At 47.0% G+C, this 17,823-nt stretch overlaps 1 protein-coding gene across 5 annotated transcripts in view; it reads left to right on the top strand.

The window, feature by feature from the left end:
- Positions 1-17,823, top strand: part of MTFR2 (mitochondrial fission regulator 2) — a 155,369-nt gene that overhangs the window by 90,267 nt on the left and 47,279 nt on the right. For all 5 annotated transcript variants that reach the window (XM_069235210.1, XM_069235208.1, XM_069235209.1 and 2 more), the window contains 2 exons: positions 10,061-10,165; positions 10,752-10,867. In XM_069235210.1, coding sequence (XP_069091311.1) covers positions 10,061-10,165; positions 10,752-10,867 — 221 coding nt within the window. The remainder of the gene's footprint in view (positions 1-10,060; positions 10,166-10,751; positions 10,868-17,823) is intronic.

Below are 17,823 nucleotides of genomic sequence, written 5' to 3'. Positions count from 1 at the left end.
CCTTAGGGTGGCACAACATGTGCTGCAGCCCTTAGGGACCTTCCTTGGTCACAGGGTCCTTGGTATTACTGGTACCTTTTACAGGGGACTTATCTGTGTACCAAGGATGTGCCAATTGTGGAACAATGGTAAATTTTTAAGTGAAAGAACACTGGTGCTGGGGCCTGGTTAGCGGGGTCCCAGCACACTTCTCAGTCAAGTCAGCATCAATATCAGGCATAAAGTGGGGGGTAACTGCAACAGGGAGCCATTTTCTTACACAAGCCCCTCCCCCCCCCCCCCACTCCCCAGCCCACAGGCGAGGAGATTCAGCCAAAGCTGGGAGAGTCTTCCAAGTTTGTCAGGGGAGGAAGAGTAGGGAAAACAGGCTGGTTTGTTGCAGGGCCTACTCTGCCTTACATCCTCCTTTTCAGGTCATTCTCTCTGGGGAACTGACCTACTTCCACAGTGATAGGACCTAGTCTGAATTGCCTCTTGTCTGTGTTTTTAATGTCTTCACCTCTTCTCTCTATTTTGGGGTTAGAGGTATCCACCTCTGTTAATCTTATTTTAGCCAGGGTCACCCCTAGCTTACCCAAAGAGGTTGCCCATAGCTGGAGTAACCCCACCATGACCAACAGGGTCAGGGGGGCTAACTTGCTATTTGGCATGGGGTAAGACCACCATGCCAAGGACAGTGCAGCAATAAAGGCTAACACACCCGGCAGAGGCCACTGACATCTGTCAGTGCCCAGATCCACACCTTTAGCTCTTCACCTACAAGGGAAGGGGCTAGGTTACAGGCTTCTTTGGGTTCAGGGTGCCTGTCTGCTGTGTTAGAGTGGGGGGTTACTACATCTTGTAGTAGACACCCTTATTCCACTCTTTCTTCTGTTAGCCGAGGAGCCACCCACTCATGCTTATATATACCTGACTAGCCACGACTTCTTGTGGGTCAGGTTGGACTTCACCAGGGCCACTTTTGGAGTTCTCCCCTACTGGAACAGAATCTCCTTGGCTTGCTGGAACCTTGGCTAAAGGTTGTCCACCTTTCCTGCTCTGTTTTCTTTTCTTTTCCTTCTGGGGCCTACTTGCAGTTACTGCAGGGGCAGCACCTCCAGAATCCTTGGGAGAGGACTGGCACTGGACCAATTCCTCTCTTGGGCTCTGACTAACCTCTGGGTAGTCATTTCCAAGGAGACAATCAAGGGGGAGATCTGTACGGACTACCACCCTTCTCCAGCTAAAAGTATCACCCACTTCTATGGGCACAAAAGCCACAGGCCTATCAGTGACCCTGTCTGGTCTAACTCTTACTCTGGCAGTCTCACCTGGGATGTACTGGTTTGAGAACACCAGCCTGTCATGCACAATAGTGTGACTGTCACAAGTGTCTCTCCGGGCAGTGGCTGGGATTCCATTCACCAGTAGGTGGTGGAAGTGTCTACTTCCCTCTGGAATCTCCAACTCACCTGTTGGGCCCTTTTTCCACTTAAAGGCTGTGAAGACCTCCTCATCTGAGGAGTCATCCCCAATGGCTACACTGGTCACTCCTGGGATTTTGCTAGGGTGTTTGTTTTTGGGACAAGATGTGCCCTTGGTGTGGTGCCCTGTCTGTCTACAGTTTTGGCACCATGCCTTAGTGGCATCCCAGTTCTTACCCTGGTACCCACCTTTGTTTTGGGTTGTGTCTTTGGTCCCGCCCTCCTGGTCTGGTTTTTGGGGGCCTACAGAGGACTATTTTTCTTTGTTTCTAGTGTCACCCACTTCCTCCTGCGGAGGCTTTTTAACCCCTTTCAGTGGGGGCAGTGGCCGGAGGGGTGGGCATCTCCACTAGCTGGGATGCTCTGGGGTGCTGTAACAAAAGGCATTAGCCTTTGAAGCTCACCGCCAGGTGTTAAAGCTCCTGCAGGGGGAGGTGAGAAGCACCTCCACCCAGTGCAGGCTTTGTTTCTGTCCTCAGAGACCACAAAGGCTCTCACCCCAGGGGGGGAGAAACTCATCTCAGTGGCAGGCTGGCACAGACCAGTCAGTCCTGCACTGAAGGATAGGGTAAAATACAGGGGGCATCTTCTAAGATTCCCTCTGTGTCCATTTTGTAATAAATCCAACACTGGCATCAGTGTGGGTTTATTATTCCAAGACGTTTGATACCAAACTTCCCAGTATTCAGTGTAGCCATTATGGAGCTGTGGAGTTCGTTTTTACAAACTCCCAGACCATATACTTAATATGGCCATACTGTACTTACAATGTCTACGAATTGACTTAGACACTGTAGGGGCATATTGCTCATGCAGCTATGCCCTCACCTGTGGTATAGTGCACCCAGCCTTAGGGCTGTAAAGCCTGCTAGAGAGGTGACTTTCCTATGCCACAGGCATCGTTTTGTGTGCATGGCATCCTGAGGGGGATGCCATGTCGACTTTGCCTTTTTCTCCCCACCAACACACACAATCTACGTTGGCAGTGTGCATGTTTATGGTGAGGGGTTCCTTAGGGTGGCACAACATGTGCTGCAGCTCTTAGGGACCTTCCTTGGTCACAGGGCCCTTCGTACCACTGGTACCTTCTACAAGGGACTTATCTGTGTACCAGGGATGTGCTAATTGTGGAACAATGGTACATTTTTAAGTGAAAGAACACTGGTGCTGGGGGCTGGTTAGCAGGGTCCCAGCACACATCAGCAACAAGGAGCCATTTTCCTACATCTGTTTTTAATTTTTTTTATAAAGAATCGAAATCCAAAACAATGTGCCCCAAACCAATCTGCACCCACTCCAATTCAAAACAGTCTGTCCCACTGCAAAATCAAAACAAATGCCTCACTCCAAGACAATCTGCCTTATTCTAGTCTGCCCCATTCCAGACCGCCTGCTCCAATACAGTCCACATCACCCCAATCCATTCCATCCTATTCTGTACCAATTTGCCCCACTCCATCCCAGTTCACCCCACTCAAATCCACCCCAATCCAGACCACTCCCCTGCTGTGATCCCAAGCCGCCTGCCCGGCTGCGCTCCGAAACAGCCTGCCCGGCTGCGCTCCGAAACAGCCTGCCCGGCTGCGCTCCGAAACAGCCTGCCCGGCTGCGCTCCGAAACAGCCTGCCCGGCTGCGCTCCGAAACAGCCTGCCCGGCTGCTCCCTGAAACAGCCTGCCCAGCTGCTCTCCAAAACAATCTGCCCCACTCCAGTCCACCCTCTCCAGTACAGTCCACATCACCCTAATCCAATCCAATCCATCCTCCTCAGTCCCAATTCACCCTGCTCTATCCTAGTTCACCTCCCTCCAGTCCACCCAATCCAGACCACTCCAATCCACCCCAATCCAATCTACTCCACCCCAATCCAATCTACTCCACTCCATCCACTCCACCCCAATCCACCTCTCCCTACTCTACTCCAATCCACCACACTGTACTCAGATCCACCCCACACCAACCCAAAACAATGTGCCACACTCCAGTGTGCCCCGCTCCAGTCCAAAACAATCTGCTCCACTTCAAACCAAAACAATCTGCCCAACTCCAGTCCTAAACAATCTACACCACTTGGATTCCTCCAATCAACCCCACGCTAATACACCCCGCTCCAATACAGTCCACCTCACCTCAGTCTGTCCCACTCACATCCAAAACAATCTGTCCTACTTCAATCCAATCCTATCTGCCCCACTTCAGTCCAAACCTATCTGCCCCACTCCAACCCAAAACCGTACGCCCCACTACAATCCAGAACAGTCTTTCCCACTCTAATCTGTCCCAGTACAAACTAAAACAATTTGCCCCACTCCAATCTCCCCCACTCAAATCCAAAACAATCTACCCCACTCCAATCCCAGCAGTCTGCCCACTACAATCCATAACAATCTGCACCACTCCAATCCATAATAATCCGCCTCACTCCAGTCTTAACTGTAGGAAGTTGGCTCTGTATATACTATCTCAAAGTGAGAGATAGTGTGCAGAGAGTTCCAAGAGTTCCCTTAGAGGTTGATAGTGGCAACATTAGATAATGCAAATGCTCTGTTTTGTGGTAGTGTGGTCCAGCAGTAGGCTTATCAGAGTGTAGTGCTAATCATTTGTTGTACACACACAGGCAATAAATGAGAACACACACTCAAAGACTTAACTCCAGGCCAATGGGTTTTTATATACAAAAATATTATTTTCTTATTTTTATTTTTTTAGAACCACAAGATTCAGAATTTAGGTAAGTACATAACTTGTAAGGTACTTCACACAGGTAAGTATAGAACTTTGATTTAAAACAGTAGTACACACAGTTTTGGTAAAAATGGCAATAAGCTATTTTTAAAGTGGACAGTGCAAAAATCAACTGTTCCTGGGGGAGGTAAGTATTGGTTAGTTTCTCAGGTAAGTAAGGCACTTACAAGTTTAGTCTCCTGGGCATAGGCAGCCCTCAGTTGGTGGTTCAAGGCAACCCCAAACCCTCAGCACCAGCAACACAGGGCCGGTCAGGTGCAGTGGTCAAAGGAGGGCCCAAATATCCTATGCACCTGTGGAGAATAGGGGTGCTCTGGTTCCAGTCTGCTAGCAGGTAAGTTCCTGCATCCTCTGGGAGCAGACCAGGGGGGTTTCGTAGAGCTCTGGGGGAGGGGGGCGGGGACAGGCACACAAAATACACCCTCAGTGGCACAGGGGTGGCCGGGTGCATTGTGTGAAGACTCATGCTTTCGGAGTGAGGCAAGAGTCTCCTTAAAGTTGGTTTCTTGTTGTTGTTTTTGGACAGAGGCGCTGTTCTCAGGAGGTTCTTGGTCCTTTAGGTGCAGGTCAGTCCTCAGAGGTCGCTGATCCCACTGGATGCGTCGCTATGCAGGTTCTTTGAGTCGGGAGACAGGCCGGTAGGGCTGGTGCCAAGTCAGTTGTCGTCTCTGTGGGGCTGATTTCCTGGGTTCAGGGTCGCCCCTAGATAATGAATTTAGGGGTGTATTTAGGTCTGGGGGCAGTAGCCAATGGCTACTGTCTTGGAGGGTGGCTTTACCCTCTTTGTGCCTCCTCCCTGAGTGGAGGGGGGCACATCCCTATTCCTATTGGGTGAATCCTCCAAAAACAAGAAGGAGGATTTCTTAAGGCAGGGGGTCACCTCAGCTCAGGACACCTGCAGTGTGGGTGACTCCTTGTTTTCCTCATTATCTCCTCTGGACTTGCCGCCGAAAGTGGGGGCTGTGTCCGGAGGGGCGGGCATCTCCACTGGCTGGGATGCCCTGGGGTGCTGTAACAACAGGCATGAGCCTTTGAGGCTCACCGCCAGATGTTATAGTTCCTGCAGGGGGAGGTGATAAGCACCTCCACCCACTGCAGGCTTTGTTCCTGGTCACAGACTGACAAAGGCACTCACCCCATGTGCCAGAAACCTGTTTGGTTGTTGCAGGCTGGCAGGAACTGGTCAGCCTAACACTAGGAATTGGACTGGTATACAGGGGGCATCTCTAAGATGCCCTCTGTGTGCATTTTTCAATAAATCCCACACTGGCATCAGTGTGGATTTTTTGTGTTGAGAAGTTTGATACCAAACTTCCCAGGTTTCAGTGTAGCCATTATGGAACTGTGGAGTTTGTGTTTGACAAACTTCCAGACCATATGCTCTTTATGGCTACCCTGCACTTAGTGTCTAAGGTTTGGCTTAAACACTGTAGGGGAATAGTGCTCATGCAACTATGCCCTCACCTGTGGTATAGTGCACCCTGCCTTAGGGCTGTAAGGCCTGCTAGAGGGGTGACTTACCTATGCTACAGGCAGTGGGTTGTGGCAATGGAACCCTGAGGGGAGTGCCATGTCGACTTAGTCATTTTCTCCCCACCAGCACACACAAGCTGTGAGGCAGTGTGCATGTGCTGAGTGTGGGGTCTCAAGGGTGTCATAATACATGCTGCAGCCCTTAGAAACCTTCCCTGGCCACAGGGCCCTTGGTACCAGGGGTACCAGTTACAAGGGACTTATGTGTGCTAGGACTGTGCCAATTGTGGAGACAAAGGTACAGTTCAGGGAAATAACACTGGTGCTGGGGCCTGGTTGGCAGGATTCCAGCACACTTTCAATCATAACTAGCATCAACAAAAGCCAAAACGTTAGGGGGTAACCATGCCATGAGAGGCATTTTTCTACATTCACCCACACCAATCAAAAACATTCTGCCCCAAACCAGTGTGCCCCCACGCCAATCCAAAACAATCTGCCCCACTCCAATCCAAAACCATCTGTCCCTCTCCATTTCAAAACAATTTGTCTGACTCCAGTCCAAAACAGTCTGCCCCAATCCAATCCAATCTGCCCTACTCCAGTCCACCTCACCCCAGAGCACCCCCTCCAATCCAGTCCCCATCACCCCAATCATCCCAGTTCACCCCACTCCAATCCACCACAATCCCACCCCCACACAATCCCAATCCAGACCACTCCAATCCAATCTACCCCACTCCAGTTCACCACAGTCCAGCCCACTTCAGTCCAACTCACCCCTCTCCCTCCACTCCACCTCACCCCACTTGACTCCAGTCCTCCACACTGTACTTCGATTCACCCCACTTTTATCCAGTCCTACCCACTCTACTACATCCACCCCACCCTCAATCCACCCTACTGTACTCCAGTCCACACCAATTCACTGTACTCCATCCACCCCACTCCATTCTGAAACAATCTGCCCCAGTCCAATCCAAAACAATCTGTCCCACTCCAATCCATAATAATCTGCCCCACTCCAGTTCCCCCCCCCCCCCCACTCCAATACAAAACAGTCTGCCCCCACTCCAATACAAAACAGTCTGCCCCAATCCAATCCAAAACAATCTGGCCCCTACTCTAATCCAGTCCTACCCACTCTACTTCAGTCCACCCCACTCTACTCCTTTCCACCCTACACCAATCAGCTACACTCTACTGCAGTCCGCCCCACTCTAATCCACACCACTTCACTCTACTCTAATTCACCACACTCCAATCCAAAACAGTCTGCCGTTTTCCAATCCAAAACAGTCTGCCCCACTCCAGTTCCCCCACTCCAGTCCCGTCCACCTAACCCCAATTTACCCCACTTCAGTCTGCCCCACTCTAGTCCAAAATAATCTGCCCCACTCCAGTCCAAATCAATCTGCCCCAGTACGAAGTAAAACAATCTGCCCTTCTCCATTACAAAATGGTCTGTCCCACTTCAATCCAAAACCATATTCCCCCCTCTAATCCAAAACAATATGCCCCACCGCCATCCAAACTAATCTGCCCCACTCCAATCTGTCCCAGTACAAACCAAAACAGTCTGCTCCAATCCACAACAATCAGCCCCACTCCGACTTCCCCCACTCCAATCCAGTCCAACTCACCCCAATCTTCTCCACTCCTATCCAAAACAATCTCTCCTACTCCATTCCAAAACAATCTACCTGGCTCCAATCCAAATAAAGTTACCACACTCTAATCTAAAACAATTTGCCCATCTCCAATCTGAAACAATCTGCCTTACTCCAGTTCCCCCACTCAATTCAAATCTGCCCCATTCCAATCCATTCCACCTCATCCCAGTCCACCCCACTTCAATCCAGATCAATATGCCCCACTCAAGTCTGCCCCACTACAAATCCAAAACAAGCTACCCCACTCCAGGCTGTCTCAGTACAAACCAAAACAATATGCCCCACTCCAGTACAAAACACTCTGCCACTGCAATTCAGAGCAATCTGCCCACTGTCGTCCTAACCAATCTGCCCCACTCAGATTCACCCCACTCCAATCCAGTCTACCTCACCACGATCCTCCCTACTCTAATCTGCCTCACTCCAATACAAAACACTCTGCCCCAATCCAATATGCCTCACTGTCATTCAAAACAATCTCAAATAATCTGCCCCACTTCAATCCCAAATAATCTTCCCAGACAAATCCAGAATAATCTGTCCCAGTCAAATCCAATCTGCCCCACAACAGTCCAACATAATCTATCCCACTCTTGTTTAAAACACTCTGTCCCACTCTAGTCTAAAACACTCTGCCTTCACCATTCCAAAACAATCCAAAATAATCTACCACACCCCAATCCGAAACAATCTGCCCCACTTCAATCCGAAACAATGTGCCCCACTTCAATCTGAAACAAGTTCCCCCTTCTCCAATTCCCACACTCAAATCCAACCCGCTGAACTCCAATACACCCCACTGCAATCCAGTCCACCTCACCCCACTCTGCCCCACTCCAATCCCAACATTCTACCCCACTCCAATACAGAACGGTCTGCCTCGCCCAAATCCATAATAATCTGCCCCAGTCCAGTCTGCACCCACTCTAATACAAAACAATCTGCCCCAAACCAATTTGCTCTCACTCCAATCTAAAACAGTCTGTCCCAGTATGGCCCCCACTCTAATCCAATCCTACCAACTCTATTTCAATCCACCCAGTCTACTGCAGTCCACCCCACTCTACTTCAGTCTGTTCCACCCACACCACATCACTCTGCTCCAATCCACACCACCTCAGTTCAGACCACCCCAATCCAATCGACTCCAGTCCATCCCACTCCAATTCAATTCACCTTAACCCACCCCAATCCAAACCAGTGAACCTTAATTCACCCCACTCCTGTTCATTCCACCCCAATTAACCCCACACCAAACCACCTTAATCCAGCCTCTTCCAACCCACAACAATTAAATCCACCCCACACCAATCATATTCACCCCAACCACGCAATCCGGGCCATTCTAATCCATCCCACTCCAATCCAATTGAACCCACTCAAGTTCTCTCCACCTACTCAAATCCAGTCCAATCCATCCCACTGCAAAACAAATCCATTCTCCTCCAATCCACCACACCCCACCCCACCCCAATCTAGTCCAGTGCATCCTCCTCCAATCTAATTCACCTTAACCCACTCCCTCCAGTCCAATACAATCCACTTTAATCCACCCCACTCCTGTTCAGTCCGCTCTACTCCAAACCACCTTGATGCAACCTGACCCACCCCACACAAATCCACCCCAATCTATCTCACTCAACCCAATCCAGTCCACCCTACCCTACTCCACTCCAATCCAATCCACCCTACTCAAACCCAGTCCACTCCAGTCCATCCCACTCCAATCCAGTCTACCCTACTCAATCCAATCTACTCCAATCCAGTCCTATCCACCCCACTCCAGTCCAATCCACCTCACTCCAGTACACGCCACCCCACCCTAGTCCATCCCACTGCAGTCCAATCCACCCCACAAAACTCAAATCCGTCCACTCAGCTCCAGTCCAATCGTGTCCACAATCTAGTCCACCCAAATACAGTCAAATAAATCCAATCCCCCCCAAACCATTCCACTACAGCCCTCCCCACTCAGTTAATCTAATCCGCCCTATTTAAAACTACCCAATCCAGCCCACCCTAGCCCAATCATGTCAGTCGAATCCACCCACTCCAATTCCTCACCCCACTCCAATCCACCTCACCCCATTTCAATCCACTTCACTCCATTTCAATTCAACCCAGTCTACTTCAATCCACCCTACTACCTCTGTCCACTCAAATTAACTCCACCCTATTCCACCCCATGCCACTGCACACCACAGCACTGGTTTCCAGTGAACCATTGAACTCTACTCTCCTCCACTTTTCTTTGATGCTCCACGCCACTATCTTTAGCCAAGATGAAGAGCAGCCACACTGATGTGCAACATGATAAAAACACATTGCCAAAGCTAGTAGCGCCTATGTAGGCGAGACCTCTTGGGTTTGCCAATGCTTGTATGTACTTGCTTGAGGGGATCTTCCGTGTGGCCTACTGACCAGCTGTCTCCTTTGCCTGATAAAAGATTGCGTTTCTTGTCTTGAATCCAGTTTGCGGTATGCCTTTTTTTATATTTTGAATGTAGTCCTGTAAATCCTTTGTACAAAGCCAGTTCTCGGATTATGGCCAAACACTTAATTTCCCGTGCGTAAGAAAATCGAAACATTTAATCTGAATTCGTGTAGTGTAACTGGTACTCTTGTAAAGCGGTCCAGTGCCCGTGGGCCGAGTTTGCCCCCACATTAATCTGTAAAAATAAATAAATGTGCCTGCTCCTATTTCCAGCTCATACCAGTGTGGGAGTTTAAAGAATATGGACGTACTCGCAGTGTGGTCCGAATGATTGGAACAGTTCTTCCTTTCAGTCCTTGTCCGCGTCCCCGTTTTCAGGTGAGATAACTGTAGGCATGTCATAATAATTTTAGCAGGGCGCCTTGCTAGCCATCTGGTATTTTATATTGCACTTGATAGCTCACATCGTTTGACAGACATACGATTTTGCAAATGCTTTAGAGCGCGAAGAAAACCACTGTGATGGCTTTGTCATAAATTAAGTTATCTTAGTTAACATTTGGAAAAGAGATCTCCTCCAGAACTAAACAGGAAGCGGAGATTTTATTTTAAGAAGCCGTTTTCGTTTGACATCACTTTATTGAAATTTGCAGAGTTAACAAAAGCAATGTCAGTCACAGTTGTGTGCATGTTTAATTTTTTTAACGCTTACCATTTAGTGCGTTTGCGATGGTTCTGTGCTTAAGAGTGGTGTCCATTGAGGGATACAGAAATGCGTAATTTAAGCTTTGCACTGCTTTGTGACTTCCGAAAGCCTTCGTTGACATAGAAAGGGTGTCCCTTAGTGATCAAATGAGTAAGCTTAACTTTGTTATCGTTTTTCTTGTATCCTTTTCCAAAGCTAGAATTAATTTCTGTGTACACCCATCTCTGTCTAATCTGTTTCCTTCGTGTTTCACAATAGAGTGTATCAGGGCAAAGTGCTGAAGACATTGAAACCCTCAAAAACTCCATGGTTCCCTCTCTGGCTGATGTTGCCTGGTTAATGAATTATGGCAGAGAATCTTGTACAAAGTTCAGGTAATCAAAATGTATTGTACGTTTCTTGTCTTTGAAATTATGAATCGAGTCCAGGTCCGAATGATGTGGTGACTAACGGCGAAGTTGTTGCGATGCACAACGTTGTATTTTTTTTTTTTTTGTTGCAAACATTAAACACATCTGTAAGAAAAAAATCAGCGAGTGAAATGATTTGTACAGTCAACCTTTACTTTTTCTTGTGCCATAACAAACAAGTTGCAAGACAATTCAGACTGCATTAGTACGCCGCCGAACAGATGAACATCACTTGTGTTAAAATGAGAGTAACCTTTAATGAATGTATTTTGCTCACAAATAGCTATTTCTTGATGTAAGATGTAACATTCCACTACTTGCTTACATTGCCTGTCCCTAACCTCGTCCAAAGGACCTCAAGATCTTAATGACCTCGTTAGCTCACTTCGTTGTCCACCATTACCACATCTAAAGGTTAAAGTTAAACAAATCAAATAATGAATGTTTATTCAACTTAATTAAATAACACTTTTAAGAGCGAATCTTGCCGTTACTCTTAGGCTAATGTCCCAATTATTTTAGAGAATATTTGTTAAATTATTTATGTAATTTAAATGTATGATTAAACAGTAAGCATCGGTTAGGGTAAAATTAGCATTTGGGTTGAAAGTTCCAAATTGTATATAAATATGTTTTATCATAAATAGTTAACACGTTAGCATATGAGCAATGGTTCATTAATTTTAATTTTAATCAATTTTAAATAATGAAATTTATTTGACAGGTAATTGATTTGGTTAGGGACTAGACAATTAATGCACCTTTATTATAATTAATAGGGTATATTGTAACAAAGGTTAATGTTAGAGTTGAGGATAGCGGTGTGTAAATATGTAGGATCTGATATTTCATTTTTTCTAATTAGTACAATATTATTGGTAAAGGACACAGTCGGGCATTAATGAAGATGTAAAAATCATTATAAGAAGATGTTGTAGTAATAGTAAGTTTAAGGTTACCTAAAAGTGGAAAAGTAAATTGAAGAGGAGGTAAAAGTGGCGCGTTGATGGTAGACGTGGTGACACCTATTTGTAAAAACACAGTAAGTCAAAGTTTATTTCAAAATTTTAAAAACTCCAGTTCATGAAAATTCTCATAACTACAGATTTACCATTCTTAATGACAGCATGGCACTAGTAACAAGTACCAGAAAGCAGACGTCCTCTTCCCAAAGGCTAACCAGCATTCAGACATGGAGTGACTCGTGCTTCCTGGGAGTGATGAAGCTTGCACTAGGGTTGAGGTCGATAGGGTGTTTGGAGGTCTTTGATGTTCCATGGTGGCACAAGTAATATGCTGCTGATGACCCTGTGGTTGCCTGTTTGCTGCTCCTCAACCTCCAGCAACTGTTGCGTGTTGTGAGACGCCACAGGTGCAAGTACTCATTGTTGAGATCCCTTTGGCTCTCACTTCCCCTCTGCTGCTTGTCATCCATAAATCTTGCTAGCAGTTTTATCATGCCAGAATAGAGGAAGTGATGCACTTCTGATTGGTGGTTGCTTCCTATCAACACACCCAAAAGGACACACGGCCCCTTTCTCCCGCTGCATAAAGGTTATGTTGAGCTGCATTAAGCAGGTTTCAGTGTTGGCTCTCGTTTTTCTGTCCTGGGACCCCTCCTGTCAACATGCGATACCTAGCCCGAAAAAATCTCTTACATTTAAAACAATATGGCTTATAAACGCTGCAGCGGAGAGGCTGATGTTATAGCTACTTATGGATCAATTGGTATAAAATAACTTTAGGAAACCATGCATGTTTCTGTGTGCATATTTCAAATGTGATGCTCTGACGAGTGCCATGCATAGTCAGTCAGGGACATTGTTATCTTTAGAAACATGAACGGTCTAATCAGATTTCAAATGTGTGAAACCAACAGATTTCTGCAGCATGATGAAAACATAACAACTGAGCAGCTAGTCATAAAATATAGAGATATTTCTCAAAGAAAACCAACATTACTTCAAGCATACAGAGCAGAGAGAGCCGCTTAGATATCCTTGGCAAACTGAATGCTTCTGAAACAAAATCTTATAAGCATACGTTTTCTTTCTAGAAGCGTTAACGGGAATGCAGCATAGTAGTGAATCCAGAATTATTCATTGACCCCACTAGAAATGCTTCGTGCTAATTGCACCTGTCAGAGCCATCTTTCGAGCTCTCGTGCATATGGAAAATAAAAGGTATTGTGTAGTTCAGGCTACTGTTACTTGGAATGCTTTTCTGTTATCCTGTTAGCCTCTGCGACTAATTAACATCTTATGTCAGCTACTCAAAGCACACCTGTTATAACTATAATACTCACGTCACCAATAAGGAGTCCATTTGGGGGTGATGTGTTATAAAAAAAAAAAAAGGCTACGGGAGGCAAGGGAGCTGGTGCAGGTGGGCCTCTTGTTCCACAAATGACTACCAGCAGACACCTAGTAAAAACTCATTCCTCGGCCAAACTTGCAATTACATGAAAACACAACAGAGAAACATACAAACAACAAACGCGAGTACGCTGCCACATTCCTAGGTTACACTACTACCCATATGTTTTTCCCAATAGCTGGAAACCTTTGTTGTTAAAAGACCCCCCACCCACCAACCTAATTGGTGGCATGCTTCATCCATCATAGCGATCCCACCCGAGATGCCTAGCACATCATGGGTGTGCTTCTACGTCTGATTACAATGGAGCAGGTTTCTTTTTGAACAGATCACAAAAAATAGGAAAAGTGAACTAAAATTGACTTCATAGTGTCCACCACTATGGTGTACTTCAATGCCGGTACCCCTAGACAAGATTAAAAACAATGATGGCTCTGCTGTGAAGTCTAATGCACTCCCACATCCTTAGTATCCGTCAACATGTTTCAGCCACTTCCTCCTAGCTGCCCTGTAAGGGTCAGTTTGGCTTTCTTTAGGACCTAAACCACATGCATCCTAAGGCATGTGAAAACTTTGCAATACGGGTACTTACAGTTTTGCCTGTGCACTCATTCCATTCCAGTATCTGTAGGGAAAAATATACAGAGAATCGTAACATATGGCATCATTCCCTTCTGTGGTAGAAACAATTCTAATCACCAGAACTGAATAATGTACATGTCATATGCTGTAAAATTACAGCATTATGTTGTCATAATCCCAAAACACCTATTAGTGTGCTTCCGGATAGTAGATCATTTTCTGGATGCACTCATAATACACTGTATCGGCCCATCAAAAAACAATGGTGGCTCAGAATAGCTGCATGCATTACATTCCCAGTTTTTTTTTAAACGGCCATAGTCTTTCATGTTTAAGTGCTGTTAGGTGGTCAAGATCAAGCAAACACTTGTGCCATTAATTTGAACTCATGTGCAATGAATTAAAATACTACATACTTCACAGTTGGTAATTTATTGTCTCGTGGAGCCTCCGGAGTGGCGAGCCCTGTAAGCACACACTGGTAAAAAGCTGTAATCTTAGTAAGAAAACTAACAAACATATCATTAGTATATTGCGTCAGAAAGGTGGTTCCCAGTCTCCCATCCCCACTTACTTTGTCAAGGGTATTCGTCCGCATTTGCACCTACTAGGTTCCCTGGAGGTCTGAATGTGTTTGTAGTAAGTTGCTATTGCCGTTTAAATAGTGGACGGGCTAATGCCACATTGACTGGGGCGCCGCCATGGTGCGTCACGGTCAACGTAGCTCGCGCCCAGGGCGTGACGTAACCAAGTCATCTCCCTTGTTGACAGGGGAAATGGGGTTACGTCTTCTTTAGAGGCTCCCACCCTGTTGTCCTTGTTGCGTTTAGTCAGACATAAGATGATTAGGCTATCCCTGCTTGAGCAGCATCCCAGGACATAATTCATTCAGAGGAAATACCCACTCTTGAGTTGTGTTGGCAATACCTACCTACACTTGTAAAGACTATAGAGGGTACTACGATAATATACTCGAGCACAGGGTGCCCTCTGAAGCCTCATGGCTGTTGCCACCCAGTGGCAGTATTTGCCTCCTCCCACATCCATGTCACTAGATGCACTCACAGCACCCTGCATAGAGAGAAGCCAGGGTTAGGGTGCCTTAAATGCACACAGCTCAGACCCCCAGAAGCAGACATTGAGGCACAAGATCCAGGAAACGAGCAACTAAAATCAACCAGTGCCACCTGAAGACAGCACAGGCACTGCCTTGAAGAGACGTGCTCCAGAGCACTTGGAATGGCATAAGACAAACACACACACGCAGATTTTCCTCTACATGTATCCTATTATTGAGAGAATGTGCACCTTGATGAAAAAACAACTAACGTTTGCCTATGACGTGGTCTCAACATGCACATATTATTCCTGCAATGCATCTAGGCTTTAATGTTGAGGTGCAAAATTGCATTCAATACCTATTTATTGTGCTTTACTGCACTCGAGCTGTCTTTCACTGCCTTGTGTATAATGGTGATTGCATCCTCTTTAGCATGGCAAAACTGCTTCAAAGTTGCCCTTTACTTCTGCGTTTCGTTACCTGCTAACTCATATTAAGCTTATTGGCATGTTGCCAGCGTTTAACAGCACCCAGTACCTCCTTTCAACCCCCTGTCCTTTCCCACCCCCTGCCTTCCCCAGGCATACCTGACCCTTCACTTCACCTTCACTCATCTTGTCTTGCTGTGCAGTGGCCTTCACCTACAGAAACTTGTCCCCTAGGTACATTACTGCATACAGATTCTGCAGATACTGCATACATATCAGTATCCTACGTATTGACGCCTTCTCCCTGATACTTCCTGACCTAAAATGTTGAGTGGCATTGTTGGGGGCCACACTTTCTGTTTGGCTGAGGTGAGGCCCTAACCAGGCAGAACCTACCACTTCCGTTGGGGGTGGGCGATTACACTCACTATATAACCTGGGCTCACACTTGGGTAGCTTGGTACAGAGCAGTCAAGCTTATCAAATGGGAAATGTGTAAAGCAAAGGCACAGCCACAAAAGTTACACTAAGCATCACAAAAGAGACTTCACACGAGGTGTATGTAAAAAAAAAAAAAAAAAAAAATCTGTATTCAGCACACATTATTAATACAGCATGATCATCATGTAAATCTGGGCATAAATCGCATTTAGAATTAATTGCAGTACTAGCCCAACTGTGTTAAACATAAACAGTATGTACCAGTGAGAAAAAATACTTTCCCTCCCAGCACCCTCATGTGGTGCCAAATGCCTAATTCAATAACGCACTGGTGCAGGGTGCGCCACGGTTCACAACTTTAGCAGCAGTATGTACATACGAAGACTTGCAGCAAATTAGCTCTGCGGCTTGGGCTGCACAAGTAAAACTCAATGTCAACCGCAAGAGGCCTCTGGCAAGAAATAACATGTATGGCAGCACTGCTGTGTTCTGTCAATCACCCACACTCACTCCCTTACATTCACTCTGCACCGTTACGCAGTGCCACGGATATCAGGCAATTCGTACACACGCACACACACTATCTCCAGGCACCCTAATGCGGTGCACTGCTATCCGGCCGGTTAATGTCACTGTGTTCGCAGACACCCAGGGCCTCAAACCTCCCTTTACCTGCCAACCAGTTCCTGCTTCCCTACCCCTGCAGATGCTAGGCCGCTTGCAGCCGAAGTCTAGTTTCCAATGATCCCACGGACAAGGTGGCGGGGAAGACGGAGAGAATGGCTGATTGGGCCACAGTTAACATATAGATGTTTGGGCACCAGTCGGGAGGTTCACTCGGAGATCTGCAAATCACGGGGGGAAGGGTCGATAGGGCCAGACGCTAGTCACATTGGAGCCCAGCCAGGCACTCCAGTACGCAAGTAGTTACCAAATCCGCACCTCCTGAGAAGGAGGCACACATCTGGGGCGTGATGACTTGAGCTGCCCGACAATTCCGATTGTACCATAAGAGAAGAGTTACCAGGTCTGTACTTCCGGGGAAAGAGGCACAACTCCTGGTGTGCAATGACTTGAGTCGCACGAGACGATTTTGATTCCACCTGTGAAGTGCTCAATGCCCTGCTTCTCTGGAATGAGACGCAACATCTGGGGCATGATGACTTTACTTTCCCCAAGACAGTTCAATCACACACGAAAAGGGTTCCAGTGCAGTACCTTCCCGTACAATCACAGGAAGAACTCCGATGCTGTACTTCCCTGGAATGAGGCATAACGCCTAGTGCACGATGACTTGAGTTGCACCAGACAATCTAGTCGCACACAGACGCAAGTTCAGTAGTGCCACACGACATACAATGTGGCACTGCTCCTGATGCACCCTCACTTCCAAGGGTCGCAACCTATGAATCTGGCATTGCACACAATAAGCATACAGTTGGGTGTCGCAGAAGAGAAATGTGACGCACTCAACAAAAGTGGCCCACGTGGGATTCCACAACCAGTGAATCCACTAACCACAAACGACATTGATGTGTGTAGTGGCCCCTCGATGAAGGGCCGCACTCCGTAAGTGCGGGCAGTACTTTCAAGCTACCACACAGGCAATTCCGGTTTCCAGGCCTATACTTATTCTATGCTCACACCGCTGATACTAAGTGGGGTCCAGCAGACAATGTAGGCATGGAGGAGGGCACTGCTCTCTAGATGACACCAGTAGACGGTGTAGGCCTCTCTCAGAGGAGGTCTTTGAGGTCCTTGAGACCTTCAGTCAGAATAGGGGGCAAGCCAACAAGTCCTTGGAGAGCGCACTTCAGAGTGCCACACAGCAGTAGTCAATCTGCCCAGGCTAGCAATGATGCAGGAAGGGTGCGCAGATTCCTTACAAGGACAGTTAATACTCCTGTGCAGAACAGATTCCTCTGGCAGTGTGCACCACGCGGTCCAACTGTACCAGTCCCACATCCCTGCTAGTGTATCTCTAAGTTATGAAGTGTGGTATTCGTAAATATAATTAAGTGTGCCTTTGAAGT

The sequence above is a fragment of the Pleurodeles waltl genome, chromosome 5, assembly GCF_031143425.1.
Source record: "Pleurodeles waltl isolate 20211129_DDA chromosome 5, aPleWal1.hap1.20221129, whole genome shotgun sequence".
Classification (NCBI taxonomy): Eukaryota; Metazoa; Chordata; class Amphibia; order Caudata; family Salamandridae; genus Pleurodeles; species Pleurodeles waltl.
This window is presented reverse-complemented; position numbering and strand designations above follow the sequence as displayed.